Source organism: Rhipicephalus microplus, chromosome 5 (genome assembly GCF_043290135.1).
Source record: "Rhipicephalus microplus isolate Deutch F79 chromosome 5, USDA_Rmic, whole genome shotgun sequence".
Taxonomy (NCBI): domain Eukaryota; kingdom Metazoa; phylum Arthropoda; class Arachnida; order Ixodida; family Ixodidae; genus Rhipicephalus; species Rhipicephalus microplus.
In genome coordinates this window covers 203,339,878-203,356,923 of record NC_134704.1, presented here as the reverse complement: position 1 = coordinate 203,356,923, position 17,046 = coordinate 203,339,878, and the positions used below count along the sequence as shown (strand labels likewise).

Genomic DNA, 17,046 nt, shown 5'->3' with positions numbered 1-17,046 from the left:
GAATGTCTGGCGCCTGCAGCACCGCGCTTTAAGAACGTCTACTCGTCATCTGACAAAAGCAAGCTTCTCAACTGAAACTCATGAAACTTAATGATAACCGCAGACTGTGGCCGAGATTTAGGACGCAGTTTACGTCAGCAGTCCACAACAACACCGAGTTAAGCACACCTGACAAGTTCAACTAATTGAACAGCTTGGTTACCGGAGCGGCCACGTCGGCCATATTGGGATTACAAGCTACAGAAGAGTGCCATAAAGACGCTATTGAAATTTAAAGAAGCTTTCCAAAAAGAACCGATCATTGTGCAGGACCATTTGCATGGTTTACTGGATCTAAAGCTGTTGCCGTCGTCAGCAGACGCTCGTCAGCTGAGGCGACTTTATGACAAGATACAGGTTCTTATTCGAAGCCTCAAGATGCTTGGCATGAACTCGACAACCTATTGCTCCATGCTTCGAGAAATCCTGCTAAAATTTCTACCGACAGACATGGTGCTCCGTTTCCACGAGATGCGCAAGGCATGCTCACCGGTTGCATCATTTTCGAATACGCAAAGCAATTCAAACCGTGTAACAGTTCCAGAAGAGAATGATCTTCGAATGCTTCTGGAATTATTCAACGTTCAACTCACTCGTCGCGAAGCTGTTGCTGAACAAGACGTCACGAGAACTCGTCACGCCCCAGACAAAGGAGGAATAAAGGCCAGTCATCCACGTGACGTTTCCACAACAGCTGCTCTTCAAAGCTGAACAAGAAGTCCACAACAATACCTGTTCTGCCTACCTGAAAAGCATTTTGTCGAAGTCTCTGATACGAAGAATATCGATTTCTCAAACAAAAAAGAGATGCTCATCAAAGCGGGATGATGCTTTTGTTGCCTAAAACAGGGTTACATGGCAAAATATTACAGAATATGGTTAAAATGTGGCAGTGCGCCAGAAGGCACGCAACATCAGTTTGCGCATCCAACGACATCAAATACGACAAGAAGGTGATATCTGCATCGGTCAATCTACAGTACGAGCAGGCAAGGTCAGTCGTAATGCTGCAGAGTCTGACAGCCCACCGTATTGGGCGCCATATCACCCGGTAGCAACCGAGTCATTTTTGATGGCGGAAGTCAGTGCAGATTTATTACAACCGAAGCTTATGGAAGACTTGGCTGCGAACTAATAGAAGAGGAAACGTTGACCGTCAGTGTGTTCCGGGGCGATAACACACGGAAAACCATGAAGAAGGTACGCGTATTGATTCTTCCTGCAAACCAGAAGTTTCCGATTTCAATAGAGGTGCTGGTGGTGGGCACGACATGCACTGAATGCATTCCGGTACCCAAAAGAAAACGTTATAGGAAAAAAATGAACAAGCTGCTCTTGAATACGCGAGCTCTCTCTAAACAAGGAGTAGAATGCAAACAGATTGCGGTTCTTATTAGATCAGGCTACTATTGCGATATAGAAACTGGTACCGTGAAGCCTGTGTTCGAAAAGCTGAAAGCTGTCAAGACGAAACTGGGATGGATTGTACAAGGATCATTGTCTCCTGCCGCCGGTGTTATGCAGTGTGCCAGTATTGCAGTTCTACAATCCACGGAGACCGAGAAAGATATCTTGAAACTTTTGACTCGTTTTTGGGATCTAGAAAGCACCAGTATGCAGGCCGAAAACGAAGGAATGACCGTCTCGGAATCGATGGTGGCAAAATTTTAGAACAAGATCAAAAAGAAGACAATTGATATGAAGCAGCGCTACCGAGGAAGGAAAGGGTTGACCTGGATGAAAACCACACATTTGCACTCCAACGTCTACAAATTTTTATGAAGAAGCTTAACAAGGGCAGTGCATCAAATCGCTCTTAAAGTGATACGATGCAACTATTCGATTGTACCTCGAAGAAGGAAGTGCTGAAAAAGTGCCTACAAAAGAAGACCAACCATTTGGACCCCGGTATTATATGCCACAATGAGCCGTCATACGTGAGAACCAATCTTGTACAAAGTCACGCATCGTGTTCGACGCTTCGTCTCACGAATCCGGGATGAAGTCCCTAGACGACAATCTAGAAGCTTGGCAAATCTGAATCCCGACGTTGTGAAGCTACTGCTTCGTTTCCAACGCTACGAGATAGCGATGCATGCTGATGTTGAGAAGATGTTCCTTCAAAATGGCCTGCAAGAACCCGGCAAAGACGCGCTTCTATTTCCGGCAGAGACTTCAACGCAAGTAGACTGACCACTGCCGGAAATAGAAGTTTTGAGAATGACTAGAGTGCCCTTTGGAGCTACTTCAAGTCATTTCCTATTGACTGCTACCTTGAAGCACCACTTCAGGTCCGAAGAAAATTGCTTTCCTTCGACAGCCCGGCTATTGCAAGACTCCATGTGTATGAATGATCTTCTTATTGGTGCTAACACCATTGAACAAGCTCTTCAAATACACAAAGAGATTATTGAAATATTCATGGATGCTTCGATGAACATTTTTGAACGGGTCAGCAACGACCCTGTTGCAGCTGCCGTCTTCGAACAAGAAATCAGTTCTGCCGAAAAATTACTTTGCTCCCTTTCTGGACCTCTGAAAGTCCTGGAACTCTATTGGAACAAGCAGACGGATACCTTTTCGTTTTGGCCCCAGGATATTCTACAGTTTATGAAGGAGCATCGAATTACCAAACGCTTTGTGCTCCTGACTGTTGCAAGGACCTACGACCGTTTGGGATTTCTGTCACCCTTTTTACTAAGAGCGAAGGTGTCTTACAAGATCTCTGGAGGGAAAACCTCGGCTGGGATGACACTATGGTAATGAAGCTGCAAGCTGTCTGGAAAAAATTGGCACATCCAACGTACAGTGCGAATCGGCGATGTGCGAAGCACAAACGAGAAAGGTTGATATGTCACTTTAAAATTAGCACAAAGTTACGAGGCGGAGGTAAATGATGCCATACTTGGCTTCCGTGTCATATTTAACATGTTTGGATGTACCCTTTATCTTCATCTATTGACGTCACGTGATACCAAATTTAGTATATGTGGAGCTAGTGGAACGCCCGCAAGCGCGCTATGAGAGTGGTATGTTGTCATGTTCTTACAAGACATGTGTGTGAGCATTATCATGTTTGCACCAGTCATATATGTCATCATCTATTGACGTCACGTAACACCTAATTTGGTATATTTGGAGCTAGCGAAATGCCAACGAGCGCATCATGAAGGGTCCATTATACTCCGAAGGGGCATTGACGCATGCGCACAGCGATGCTACGTTAGCAAAACGCGAGCACTGCATAGTCTGACGCCAGGCGCGACCGGTGTGACCAGCGTCCGTCGGCGCAGCCTGACGGTAGCCGGCACGAAGTGCGACACGCCGCCTTTCGTGCTGATGTGTTACCCGAAAACACTGCGTCTCCCTTTTTACGTGAAGGAGGGATGCCAGACGCGCTGAAACGCTCATGCGTCAAAGCAACGCAGCGCAGCGCGTGCCTGCGAGTATATGGCAGCACCGGCGCCTGGCGAGGCAACGCCGGCGTGACGCAACGAAATAAACGCCGGTGAGCGCGCGCACCGCCTCACGTCGAAATGCATTGGTGCCTTGGCATGTAGTCATGTTCTTACATGACACGCATCTCATGATAATTATGTTTGCACATTTACATATGTTCGTCACCTATTGGTGTCACGTAATACAAAATTTGGCATATATGAAGCTAGCGAAATGGCCATGAGCGCATCATGAGTGTGGCATGTAGTCTTGGTGTCATATGACCCGCATCTCATGTTTATCATGTATAGATGTGTCATTTACCTATGTCGTCCACTCACGTCTCGTAATACCGAATTTGGTACATGTGAAACTAGCGAAACGGCTGCGAGCACATCAAGAGCGTAGCATGTACTCATGTTATATGAGACGCATCTCGTCTTTATCCTGTTTTCGCCTGTATCATACCTTCGTCATTAATTCTTGTCCCTTAATACCAAATTTGGCATAGGTGAAGCTAGCAAAACGGCCGCGAGCGCATCATGACCATGGCATGTATTCATGTTGTTACATGACACGCATGTGATGATTTTCATGTTAAAGTCTGTCGCTTGCGTTCTCCATGCAATCATGCCATACCATATCAGTTTTGCAACATGCCATGTGAATGAAACCACCGCAAGAGCTGCAGGACCATGATATATAAATCATGAGATTAATGGCATGTATCATGATTTTCATGTTATGACTTGTCAAATTTGTTATTCATACAGTGATGTTATGCCATAGCATGTTTCGTATCGATGCAACTGTCGAAACGGCCAGGAGAGCTAAAAGTCGTAGGCGGCTAGGTAGATAGATACGCTCAAAGTCGCCGAAGTTTGCTAATAAATGCTTCGTTTTTAAAAATGGAGCGAGGAGGTAGCCTTGCTACATAAACTCCATATTCCAAGGTTCCTCGCGGCGGGCAGTGAAGGCGCTTACCAAAAGGCAGATGTGCACACCTTTTCCGACGAAAGTGAGCCAGCATACGAAAGTGAGCAGCCTATTTTCGTACCGTCGACTCAAGTGGTACCGTCACACTATACAAATTATTTTTTCTCGTTCTACTTTCTTTATCGCAACAGCAAAAGGGCTCAGGCTCCTTTTCACCTGTTCAGTGATCGCCAACTCCCCGTGGTTCCTCTCTGCACGGGCAACCCCCCCGCTCTAGACTTGCTAAAAAAAGAAAGCAAAAAAAAAACTGTCAGACCGGTGAGATTTCGAACAATGGAGTGCGCATTCCACAGCCCACTAATCTCCCGCACACGAGTCGGCAACAGGGGAAAAAGGGCCCGACCTTTGAAAGACGCGGCGAATCTGCAATGTTTTCGCGGAGAACAGCTACCACGATACGTCTTCTCCGTGTGTTTACCATGCTTTTATTGAATAAATAAATATAAAGAAAATAAAGTAATAGGAATAATTATAAAGGCCCTGTTTCTCAATGTACAGAATCTGCATCCCTATAAACAACGAATGAACAACACTTTTGCTAATCCGAGAAGGCAAGTTTTTTTTCGCGTCTATGAAAAAAATCTCTCTTGACTGCTACACGCTAGCGTGTATTAGATAAATATCCGTGCTCGCAATTCAGAAACATGTGCGTTGGACAGCTATTACCTGAAAACATTTCCTTGCGCACAGTTTTATGTTATACATTGCTGCTTCCCGGAGTGCTGCAACTGTATGCATGATGCAGGGCCCATAATGACGAATGGATCTTGCAGAAATATACCCGAAATAAAACTGCAGAACACGCATACACACACACGCACACACACACACACACACACACAACACACACACACACACACACACACACGTTTTATGCGTTGAGCCCCCAATATTGATGTAGCTATAGGTGTCAACATCCATCTTCAGCTATCCCTCAGTGAGAGTGATCAGTACTAGGTCAATTAAACATGTAGTGACGGCGGTTTCGTTTAACGTTTCTTAACGTATGTCAATTAATTATGTAGTGACTGTGGTTCAGTTGAACATTTCTTAATGCATGTCAATTAAAATTGTAGTGACTGCGGTTCAATTGAACATTTCTTAACGCGTGTCAACTAAAAATGTAAGGAGTGAGATGAATAGACTTTTTCATACATCATCTCCAATAAACTTTTATTGAGTGCACTCATCAGAAGATGCCGTTTAATTGACCATCTATTGAGCCAAAAGGCCTCGGTTCGTTGTCAATTGAAACTCAAGGTTCATTTTTGTAAGGATAGTCTTTCTGGCCAGATTTGTGCCAAGCCAATGATGCAATGCGATGTGCGAGTTGTCTATACGAGAATCCGCTTTCCCTGTCTGGCCAGACAGGTCACTGTGTAAACGACCGTGCTCCTGATCCCAGCTCTCTGCCTAAAATAATGCAATGGATCTTTCACCCGTTCACTGCGCACCCTGTGAGGCACAATTTCAGCAAATCAAGACGCTGAGGCGTAGCACGAGCACGTGTGTTAGGGAAAATTTGGAAAGTTTGATCATCACAACAAAACCTGATAGCTATATAGGTGAATTTTGAATGTCACTTTATGGTGCACAAGTGCGTTTTTTGATGGTTAAGGTTCATTAGCGCTTGGTGTCTTTTCAAGCTTTGCACAAATATTTATCTACATGGATTGAATCAAGCAGCCCCTCAAGCCGTCCTGATCAAAAATAGGTCGTTCGTTAGAAACACTTCCGAACTGTATCGCAAAGACTATATACGTAGGGCTTTTATATCCTGTTTACCCTTTTTACTCTTCCATCGAGGCGTCGAAACTATCGAACAATGGATAGATAGTCTCGACCACGTGATGCACAACGCACAAACTGTGGTCAAATATGCGGCTATGGCCTTGCTTGCGTCACAATTTATGCTTCACTTGACAATTATACGCCGTGCTCCTCAGGGTTTTGTCATTTTACCGGGAAACCTATCGACGTCATCGAAATGATCATGCGTGCGTGCCTGGCGTATCCTGTCTCCATCCGCACAACACGCGCGGACTAACGGCCTCGTAGAACGTACAAACAAAACTGCTTTCTTGGTTTTTGTTTCACTTGTACGTTGAATTCAAGCACGAGAAGAGGAATGAAGTACTGGAGTGCAACACCTACGTTCAATATAGCGAGAAAAATGATACAACAATATACAAGCATTCTTATCATCTCCACAGCAAAAGGTCTTGACAACGTGCTGCCTTGGGCGATAGAAGTAGAAAGGCCGGTTTTCAAGTTCCGATGCCACTTTCACAAAATTCGTCAGATACCCAGCACTACGGGAATAAATTAAATTCGCAGCATGTGGAGTTATAGTGTACGGGTTGTAGTTTTTTTAATAAATGATAATAATATTTATTTATTTAATAAATAAATTCTTGTGACATGGCGCTAAGGTTATGTACAAATGTTGTACGCACATACATATATTCAACAGCCACATATGTTTCATATAACCAGTTGTTCACAGTTGCATAAGGATGCGTACAGAAACATTGGTATTACTAACACCAGAAGTGGTAAGCTGACATGTAGCGATCGCGCTTGCGAAAATGGTAGCCCTGGATTGGGCCATGTAAACCAACTACAATGCATGACACGTAATTATACAACTGGCGTTAACCTGACATGATTTCTGCATGAAATAAGCACATATTGCCACACATGCCACTTTCTTTTTACGTTTAATTCACCCGCCTATGCAAGTGTAGATAATGCTTGCGCAACCGTACCACAAAGCCTGTGATCATTGCCGGTTAACTTGGCATAATCAGTTAGGATTGGGCACGCAAACACACAGAGCTGAGTTCTTTCTCCAATGAACGCGGCCGCCTGTGATAGTGTTCGCTGCCACGTGTATAAACGCCGATGCTTATCGTCCCGGATTAAATTATAGATGGCCACTCACCGTTCTCAGTTGCAGTGTGTATTACTATAGCCGGACCTTAAGTTTTAGGGCCAAAATTTCAGCAAAATAAAGAGCTTCTCCTTTGGCACGCCTACTGTTACCTTCATCAACGTTACGACCACGTACTGATATAAAACTTTTTGAAACAGCCCTGCAAACAAAACTGGCTTTTCACCAACATTATGCTGCATAAAGTCTTTTTTAGAGCAGTTTCGACACCCGACGTGGCTCTGTGGTTAGAAAACGTGATTGCTTGGATTCGATTCTTGCTCGGTGTCCGATTTCTATTCTTTGCATTTGTCAGGCCAGCTGCGCCATTGTCAGTTTTTCTTGGTGTTCTCCCATTTATATTACCAATGTGTTATTTGCAAGTTTTTTTCAGCGCGCGAACAATGGAAAAGAGAAACAGAGTAGAGAAAAAAAATGGCTCACTTCCAAACAAAGCTATTTTGTGGAGTGGGAAATATATGCATCGAAAAAGATGATACAGAACAGGAAGATTATCATGAATTCAAACCAACTAGATAAAAGACAAGCCTAATCAATCGGGATAATTCAATCAAGCCTAATAGATATTTCACACTCGTAAACAATGTCTGTCTTCGCAGCTTCTGAATGGATATGGGTGCGGCACTCTTCTTCTGGGCACGAACTTACGTTGATTCATGAATCAGGTGCTGCCCGGTACCCTTGTGGCTGCGGCGTTCATCGGCGGAGCGGCTGCTGAGTCTACCACACAGCCATGGATGGCAGCTATGGCGGATGTGCAGTGCGCCCCTCCTTGCCATCTACTGATGCGAGCTGACACGCCTGATACCTTGCCTGAACTGCGGACAGGCCACGTGACTGCGTGGCGGGGAGCCCTTCCGTATCCGCCTTACGAGGCCGATAAAAGGGAGAAACTCGGCCGCCGTCGACTGGGGTGCGGCACTCTTCTTCTGGGCACGAACTTACGTTCCTTCATGTATCAGGTTTGTTATTTGAATTACGCAAAATGTTATCGCACGACTAATGTGATGCTTGTAAGAGTGTCGTACCCCATCAATAGACAAAAGTTGTGCTTGTTCATTGACACCGTTTGCAAATACTTGGTTGACTCTGTTTGGGTGCTAATCTGCAAGGATTGTTCTTTGTTGGGGGAGGCTCTATTGCTACTCTCAGGGGATGTAGAGCTAAACCTAGGCCCTATGAACTCAACCGAAAAAGAGCAGGTGGCGACTATTGAGAAGATACTTTTGGATGTACAAAGCAGTCAGAAAACCATGCTTACTAAACTTGCAGAAATAGTGACGAAGCAAGCCGAGCTGGAACAGAAAATATACAGCGTGATAGCAAAATCAAATGTAATCGAGGAGCGCATTAAGATTGTTGAAATATCTGAAAGAAAGATAGAGGCTAAGATTGACGATCTCGAAAACAGGAGCCGCTGGTTAAACTTCGTTTTCTTTGGTGTGCCAGACAATGAGCGCAAAGAAACATGAAAAAAATCTGAGAGCCTGGTTGAAGAGATTTGCAGTGACATGCTCAAGCTTAGTAACACTTCGATAGAAAGAGCTCACCGGCTGGGGGCCTTTACAGAGGGGCGCATTAGGCCTATCGTGGCAACTTTTTCAGGGTGGAAAGCCAGGGAAGGTGTTATGCGTAATGCTTACAAATTTAAGAACACCTGTTCTAGTGTATCCGAAGACTTCAGTCATGTTGTTCGCGAAAAACGATGGCTTCTTTGGAATTCTGCCAGGGAAAAGAGCGATAGCAAGGGATGCCGAGTGCGCCTTAACTATGATAAGCTTGTTATCAACGGAAAGACGTCGTGTGGGACAGTGAATTGAACCAACCCATCTCACTTCATGGACATGCGCGATCTCAAGAAGCCGACTGACGTGACGTCAGTTATCGCAGAACTGGGAAAATTGATACTTCAAACACGTGCGAGCGCATACCACTGCTTCTCTTGAACTGTCGAAGTATTAATAATAAAGTTGACGTCTTTGCGTCTCTTGTGGCGACTACTCAATCAATTGGGCGATCAATTGCGTAAAGAACTATCTAACCAATCGACAGCAGAACGTAGTGCTTAACGGCTCAAAATCATCTGCGGTAACCGTTACGTCCGGTGTACCAAAGGGGAGTGTATTAGGACCTTTGCTTTTCCTGATGTATAATAATAGCATGGTTGATGTTATTACCTCTCCCATTAAGTTACTCGCAGATGCTTGTGTAGTATTTAGCGTGAATAAATCGCACAAGGATGCTGAAATTCTGCAGCATGATCTGTACCAAATATCAACGTGGTGCCAAAAATGAAAAATGAGTATAAACGTCCGTAAATGTTTCTGTGTATCATTCACCAACCGGATTAGCAAACTAGATGCCAAATGCGAAATAAATAATTCAATAATTAGCAATGAATCCTATTACAAGTATCTGGGCGTCTATTTTTCTGACAACTTCAAGTGGAATAAACACATTGACATAACTGTGACCAAGGCAGGTTGGATGCTATACTTCTTACGCAGAAATTTTAGGCAAGCTTCACAGACCATGAAAAAAATCCTTTATCTCATGTATGTAAGGCCTGTTCTAGATTATGCTTGCGTAATCTGGGATACCCATCAGCAATACTTGATTGACGCACTGGAAAAAGTTCAAAACCAAGCAGCCAGATTTGTTAGCAACAACTATAATTCCTTTGCAAGCATCACAGAAGTGAAACGAGCATTGAAATGGGAGACACTGATGGTAAGGGGGCAGAAACTGTGGCCTAAATTTCTTCAATGTATATATTATAATGAAAATGCCATTAACCCACTTGATTATCTGTTCACACCAACATACGTCTCTGATCGTTAAGACCATTCACGAAAAATATTAGAATACCACTACAAAACCAACCCTTTTGGTAATTCTTTTTTCGTAAAACCAATACAGGAATGGAACCGTCTACCGGATGATCTCGTCAATGAAACTGATAATGAATCCTTTTTTTCTTCCTTGTAACAACGCCTACTATATCACTGCTACTAAGAATGGTTTGTTCTCTCGAAGCGTGTGGGTGTTTACAAATGCATGACTGTGACGTTGTTTTCGCTCACGAATATTCGAGTGTTTTTGTTTGTTATCTTAAAATATTTTGAGTGCTGTTGTATTTGTTGTATCTAGGGTTTCGATTGAAAACTACGTAGTCAAATTATTATGTGTACCTCCCCTACGTAATGCCTTACGGCGATTTAGGTGAAATGTAAATAAATAAATAAATGAATAAATATAAATTGTTGAGCACCTGTGTCACAAACATGTATACTGCAGCCTGTAGTATACGGGTATGAGCCACACGTGTTCAGAGAAATTAGTTTGCGGACGGACGTGACGGGATTTGCACGTTAATATTGTCATGACTAGACACAGAACGCATTCGTCAAATCCTCTATGCATAACATACTAATCTTTATCGAGCTCAAGTAAAGAGGTGATCATGAAAGCACCCAGACTTTGATGGACAGACAGACAGACAGACAGACAGACAGACAGACAGACAGACAGACAGACAGACAGACAGACAGACAGACAGATAGATAGACAGATAGATAGACAGATAGATAGATAGATAGATAGACAGATAGATAGATAGATAGATAGATAGATAGATAGATAGATAGATAGATAGATAGATAGATAGATAGATAGATAGATAGATAGATAGATAGATAGATAGATAGATAGATAGATAGATAGATAGATAGATAGATAGATAGATAGATAAGCGTAAAACAGAAAAGTGCTTGCAGAACACGTAGAAATGACTCGTATTTAGTAAGCCTATTTCACTACCCTATTCCGCGCTCTGGCACCACAACAACGTTCTAAGACCCATGACGATGGCCGCCACCAGTCCTTTTCTTACACTGATGAGGATTTTCTCTGGACACTTGCCCGCGAGCATGGTTTCATCCTGTAGTTCTTGGCCTGCTACGGGTTCACCCGTCATCCTCAATCCCCACAGTGACGCTACGTGTATACTCTCTAAAGTATCGAGGAAAAGCCGCTACTCTTGCAACAAAAAAGTATTGAACGTCACGCGCCTGGAACGTTACTATAGGCAATCTTCTTACTGTCTCGTCCAGTTGTCATTGTCGGCGAACCGGAAAGTTCAACGTGCCAGCGAAATTTTGATGATGAGAAGCGCGTTGCTGGGCTCTAGCAGCTATTAGATTAGCTTTTTTTTTCACCCAATTAATATAAGTGCTTTTTAATTCCACAGAATTTTTAAAGCTTTATCTTATTTTGCAATCATTTAGATTATTTAGTCAGTTCCAACTTTCAAAAGCGCACGTTGACGTGTTTAACGTGTTCATAGGTTAAATTGTAAGACATGGCTTGTTTGCCTGCATGTGTCTGCATATGCCTGCATTGCCTGCATGTGAACGTATGTGCCTGCAGTCTTTTCGTATGCTGTGATGCATATTACCAGCGAACAATAAATGACAATGAACATTCCCCAGTGTGCTTCAAAAGTCAGTTAATTTTCATAAAGAACCCACATTGGGACACACCAGCACTGCATAAGTGGGAAGTCATCTTGCCTTTGCGTACTTGACTGCCTTGAATGTGAACAGTGCCGTCAGTGGTATTCCCAGGCGAAAGGGCTTTATGAACTTGGGCACAATAATCTTGATGGTGATGGGAAGCAACACGGCGTCGGTCGCCAGAAGGAACATTAGCACAAACAGCACCAGCCGCATAGCTCCCCTTGTACGGCACCTTCCACTCAGATGACGTGGTCCTGTCCTGTTGGAACAGTGCGTTTCTGTTAGAAGCGCAAAACATAAGGCCACAAAGGCAGGTAACTCTAGCTTCCTTGCAATGCTAAGGGCTATAAGCTGCGTAATGTGCTTCGCTGTGGCGCATTGAAATTACCTTCTCAATATAAAGAAATTAAACTAAATAGTATGTAGTATGCTTAGGTGAAGAAAAGAAATTACTTTTGTAATAGTAAATTACTATTTCAGAATGCTAAAATTATTACACTTACCACGAAGAGAGGGCTCTTACTAAGCGAGAAAATTATTGTGCAAAAGGTGATTGGGATGCCGCTAAAGTCATGGCAAAAATGACATCACATTCTGATAAAACTTGCATTCATTGGGTGCAGGGATGAAAACGGATCTTCCAGACCACTATTCGAAGCCACGTTTTCTTTCGAGTGGCAATGGCATCAGCAGCCTTACAGTCACGTCTCGAAAATCGGCATGGCATGTTGCGAGGGGAGCTCTGGCAATTTTTTTTAATTCTCTGATTATGATGGAACTTTGAGCATGAATTCTATTTGGCATCGTGATACAGATATTATCATAAATATATAGATGTAACAAAAAAGTAACGGCAGGCTGCAGGCAGCAGACCAGAAGGCTCGTAAAGTTATAAGAGAATTCGTTTATTTGGTGGACTTGCCCCCATTAAGAAAAAAAATCTCAAAGCTTTGCCACAAAAACGAAGCAATGAATGCGATGGCAACAAATTGGAATATCACCTGAAAAATTGGAAGCAGATTAAAACAAGCCACGCGTTTCTCACGCACAAATGACGCACTAAACGTACTCAGAGGTACAGATCAACACGAATAAGCATCTCAGTTGTTGCTTCGCTGTGTCTGAAAAGCGCGCCCTTTTCCTAAGCGGAGACTGTGCAGCGAGTGACGTGGCCTTTGTGTGCCTGATAACTACAACAAAACCATGCTGGTAAAAGCCCAATGCATACGATTTTCCCCAACCTGAGATAACCCCACGCCCGCGTGAGCGTCCACCTCCCCCCCCCCCCCCCCCCCCAGCGCGGGGCAGAGTAAGCGTCGAAGGTGAACGCATGAGCACGCGTTGCCTCTTCGTTGGCGACGCGCACTCATTCCGCCTTCTCGCTGATAATACTGAACACAAGATAGTTCCCCTGAAATCAGTGATGTTCCGTATTGCATTCAGACAAAAAAATTCTATATTTCAGAATTTTTTCCCGCAAACGTTGAAAAAATTTCCAGCATATTTCCCGGCACAACAGTACTCATTTCCGCCCCAATCCACGCACACACATACCATAACTACAATGATATGCGGGGTTTAACGTTCCAAAAGCACCATATGAATATGAGAAATGCCGTAGTGGAGGGCTCTGGAGATTTCGACTACCTGGGGTTCTTTTACGTGCACCCATATCGGAGCACACGGGCCTACAGCATTTCTGCCTCCATCGAAAATGCAGCCGCCGCAGCCGGGATTGGATCCCGAAATCTGCGGGTCAGCATCCGAGTACGTTAGCCACCAGACCACCACTGCAAGCTGTACTAGAATTACAAGCGTCTAACGTACTGGCGACTTTTGAAATCATGACTAGCCCTTTCACTGACGCACAACAAAAGCATGACTTTTGTTGTACAACAAAAGCACAAATCGCTTCGTGTAAATAGCAGAAACAAATCTCGAGAGCTACGCTTGTGAGGTGCATGCGACAGAACCGATTACTGCAGATGAAGGTGCGCTGTGACTGCTAATTATCGGTTGTCATAGGAGAGTTTAACCATTCCTGAATTTGCGTGCAATGTCACGAAGAGTCTCTATTTCCCTTTGGCTCAAAGTGACAGGCGAAAATTTTCTGAAAAAGGGAACATTTCCTGCACGGAACATCACTGCCTGAAATCGGCATTGCGAGCGGTAACTGGTAGATATTGAATAGCTTTTGGTTTCAACAATAAAGGAGGTACTCCTTCGTTGCTCCATGGCTAACACCACGCACTCAAACGCAATAGGTCAGATGTTCAATTCTGCGTGGCGGAATCTTTTTAAACACGAAACTTTTCTAGGACAACTTCAAAGCCACTGAGCATATCTATCTATCATCTGTCTAGCCACCTATGACGTTTAGCTCACCTGGCCGTTTCGGCAATGGCATCAATACCGAAATTGCTATGGCGTAATATGACTGTAAAACAAGCACAATCGACTAATATTACCAAGAAAATTCTTACATGGATGTCATGAATGTCATTATTTGCATTTCATGGTCTTGCTGCTCTTGCGGTGGTCAAAGTGGACGATTAGGTCACTTCGTGATTCATGATCTGAGATACTACGCGGTAGAAAACAGGGACGGAAAAAGACAAGGCCAAGCACAGACTATTAACTGAAAGTTTATTTATTCCACACTGCTTTTATATATGACGACCAGACAAAAAAAACAGAAGAAAGGAAAGTAGCATTTGAACAAACTTCGAACTTCATACACCTGAAGCACGAGGCATAATATCAGAGTCATTACACACATGCGTCATTTGCCAGATAATGAAATTCTTTATTTAGGAGAGCAACCGATGGTTTGCTCACGCGATTGTCAGGTTCCCGAGCCATTCTCTTTGCTTCAATAATCATGTATTTGTGATAATGTCTGTGTCTATAAATTAAACCTGTATTTCAAACAGCGCATGAAACCACACCTACTGAAAAGCTGAGCCAACATGCCTTCATTACCACTCTGAACATTACGTGTGTGTTGACGCAGGTGCTCAATGAGGCACCTATCAGTCTGCCCGATGTAGCATGCCCCGCATGTCAGTGAAATCCTGTACACTATATTCGTGACACATCGGACAAACTGGAATTTATGCCTGACATTGCAGGAGTGCTTAGGCTTATTGTTTGCACTTGTCGGTCTGGCGAGCTGGGAAAGTTTGTGAAGTGCATTGCAGAAGTGTAGAAAGTGCTGATCGCAGGAAGAAACGTAAGCGCAATAAAGTTGCGTTGATCCCGTACATGCACCACTAATCAAAACCAGTAAAAAAAGTCGGCCAACGCATAAGCGTGCAGGCTGTTTGCTGCACTTCCATAACTTTTTCAGATGGTGAACATCAATGACACATGCAAATATGATAATCATGACGTGGAAGTTCATGTAAAGCATTATGAAACCTCGTAACGTTACGCCTATATTAAGATGACGTATCAACAGTCCTCATTATGTATATAAATACACACACACACACACACACACACACACACACACACACACACACATATATATATATATATATATATATATATATATATATATATATATATATATATATATATATATATATATATAAAGTGTCATGACCAAGAAAGACACTGGGGCGCACGGATAGCTAGAGCAAGGAAGAGAAGAACGAAGTAAGAATAAGAACAGCTGGCCCAGGATCGGGTGTTGTCTCTTGTTCTCTGTCCAGTACATGACAATGGCGCAGTCGACGAAGAAGAAGTCTTACGTCCCGGCTTCGTCATCCAAGACAGCCGCGATAAGCGCCGCTTGAGGACAGCGTCAGGGCCTCCTCGGCAGCTTTTCACCTGCCGCCACTGCCACCACCGTTCGGGGATGGCGTCAAGGCCTCCTCGGCGGCTGCAGTACACGTTAGCGGTACCATTTGGCATTTCACAAGGGACGCCGTCCACGCGTCCTTGGCTATGGATTCTACCGTCAGCGCAAGCCGACAAATGAGCCCTCTGCGGGAAGGAACCGGTATGTGTATTCGTGGTTCGTCGGCAGTGCGGGCTTCTCCATCCAGGAACGCCGTTCGCGCTTCTTGTGCGATGGAGTCAACAACCCAGCCGCCGCTTCAGCAGCCCATCGAACAATCAGTAGACGGTGTCCATGTCTCCTCTGTGGTACCAGCGCATCACCCAATGAGCACTATGCTACCACTTCGCGGCCGTAATACGCAGGGGCTCCTGTCCTTATGGAATGCTGTTCAAGCTTCCCACGGCCTGCACTCCCTGTCGGGAACTCTTCCAACACATGAGGCGCCAAGAAACGCTGTTCATGCTTCCTTGGACGTGCGTGTCACCACCGTGAGTACTACTAGAACCACGTGCTTCACGGACACAAACCAAAGCGGTTCGGAAGCCTCGTGCGACAGTGCCGTGGAACTGTGGCGTACCATCGCACTGCTCCGCGCCGAGACTAACAAACTGACAGCGTTGATGGCCGAGCGAGCTCCTACATTGTTGTCAGCATTGTGTGACATTAACGCAGTGTTGGATGTAGCTGCCTCATACGACCTTGAGGCAAGCACACCGGAGCAACACAGGGAGCTTCGGTCTTCTCTGATCGAGCTCTCACACCAGCTCGACTGCTTCGCGTCGGTGATCTCTGCGTTGCCAAAAGCTACCTCACAATCACCAGCCGTCTGCGAACTACCGGAATTCCACGGGGTCCGGAACGACGCCGACAGCTGGGTGGCAACCGTCAATGCGATAGCAATGCGCGAGGCCTGGACGGAATCTCAGAAATGGACCGTGGCTGTAGACCGTCTTCGGGAAGGTGCAGCGGCGTGGCACCGGTATGAAGGCTTCAAGCAGCAGTCCTGGGTGAAGTGGAGCTCCAAGCTCATAGCTGCCTTCGGCCGGACACTCTCCGATCTCCCTTCCACCACCCAGTCTAACCTGACCGGTATCGAGGATGGAGTTCAAGAAGGGTTCCATCTCGAGGATCCAGCTGAGCACTCCAGTTCACATGAGCTTCTAGTTTCGTCGCTGGTACCGGACCCAAATTCGTGTCAGCCATCGGCCACCCCGTCCTCTTTTGTGGGGGGAGATACAGAGGGGCACAGGGTAGCT

At 44.7% G+C, this 17,046-nt stretch overlaps 1 protein-coding gene across 1 annotated transcript in view; it reads right to left on the bottom strand.

The window, feature by feature from the left end:
- The window catches only part of LOC142817625 (uncharacterized), a 75,816-nt gene extending 63,660 nt beyond the window's left edge, over positions 1 to 12,156 (bottom strand). Inside the window, exon 1 of the mRNA XM_075894679.1 lies at positions 11,998 to 12,156. Within this exon, the coding sequence (XP_075750794.1) occupies positions 11,998 to 12,156 (159 nt within the window). The remainder of the gene's footprint in view (positions 1 to 11,997) is intronic.
- Positions 12,157 to 17,046: the final 4,890 nt, after the last annotated feature.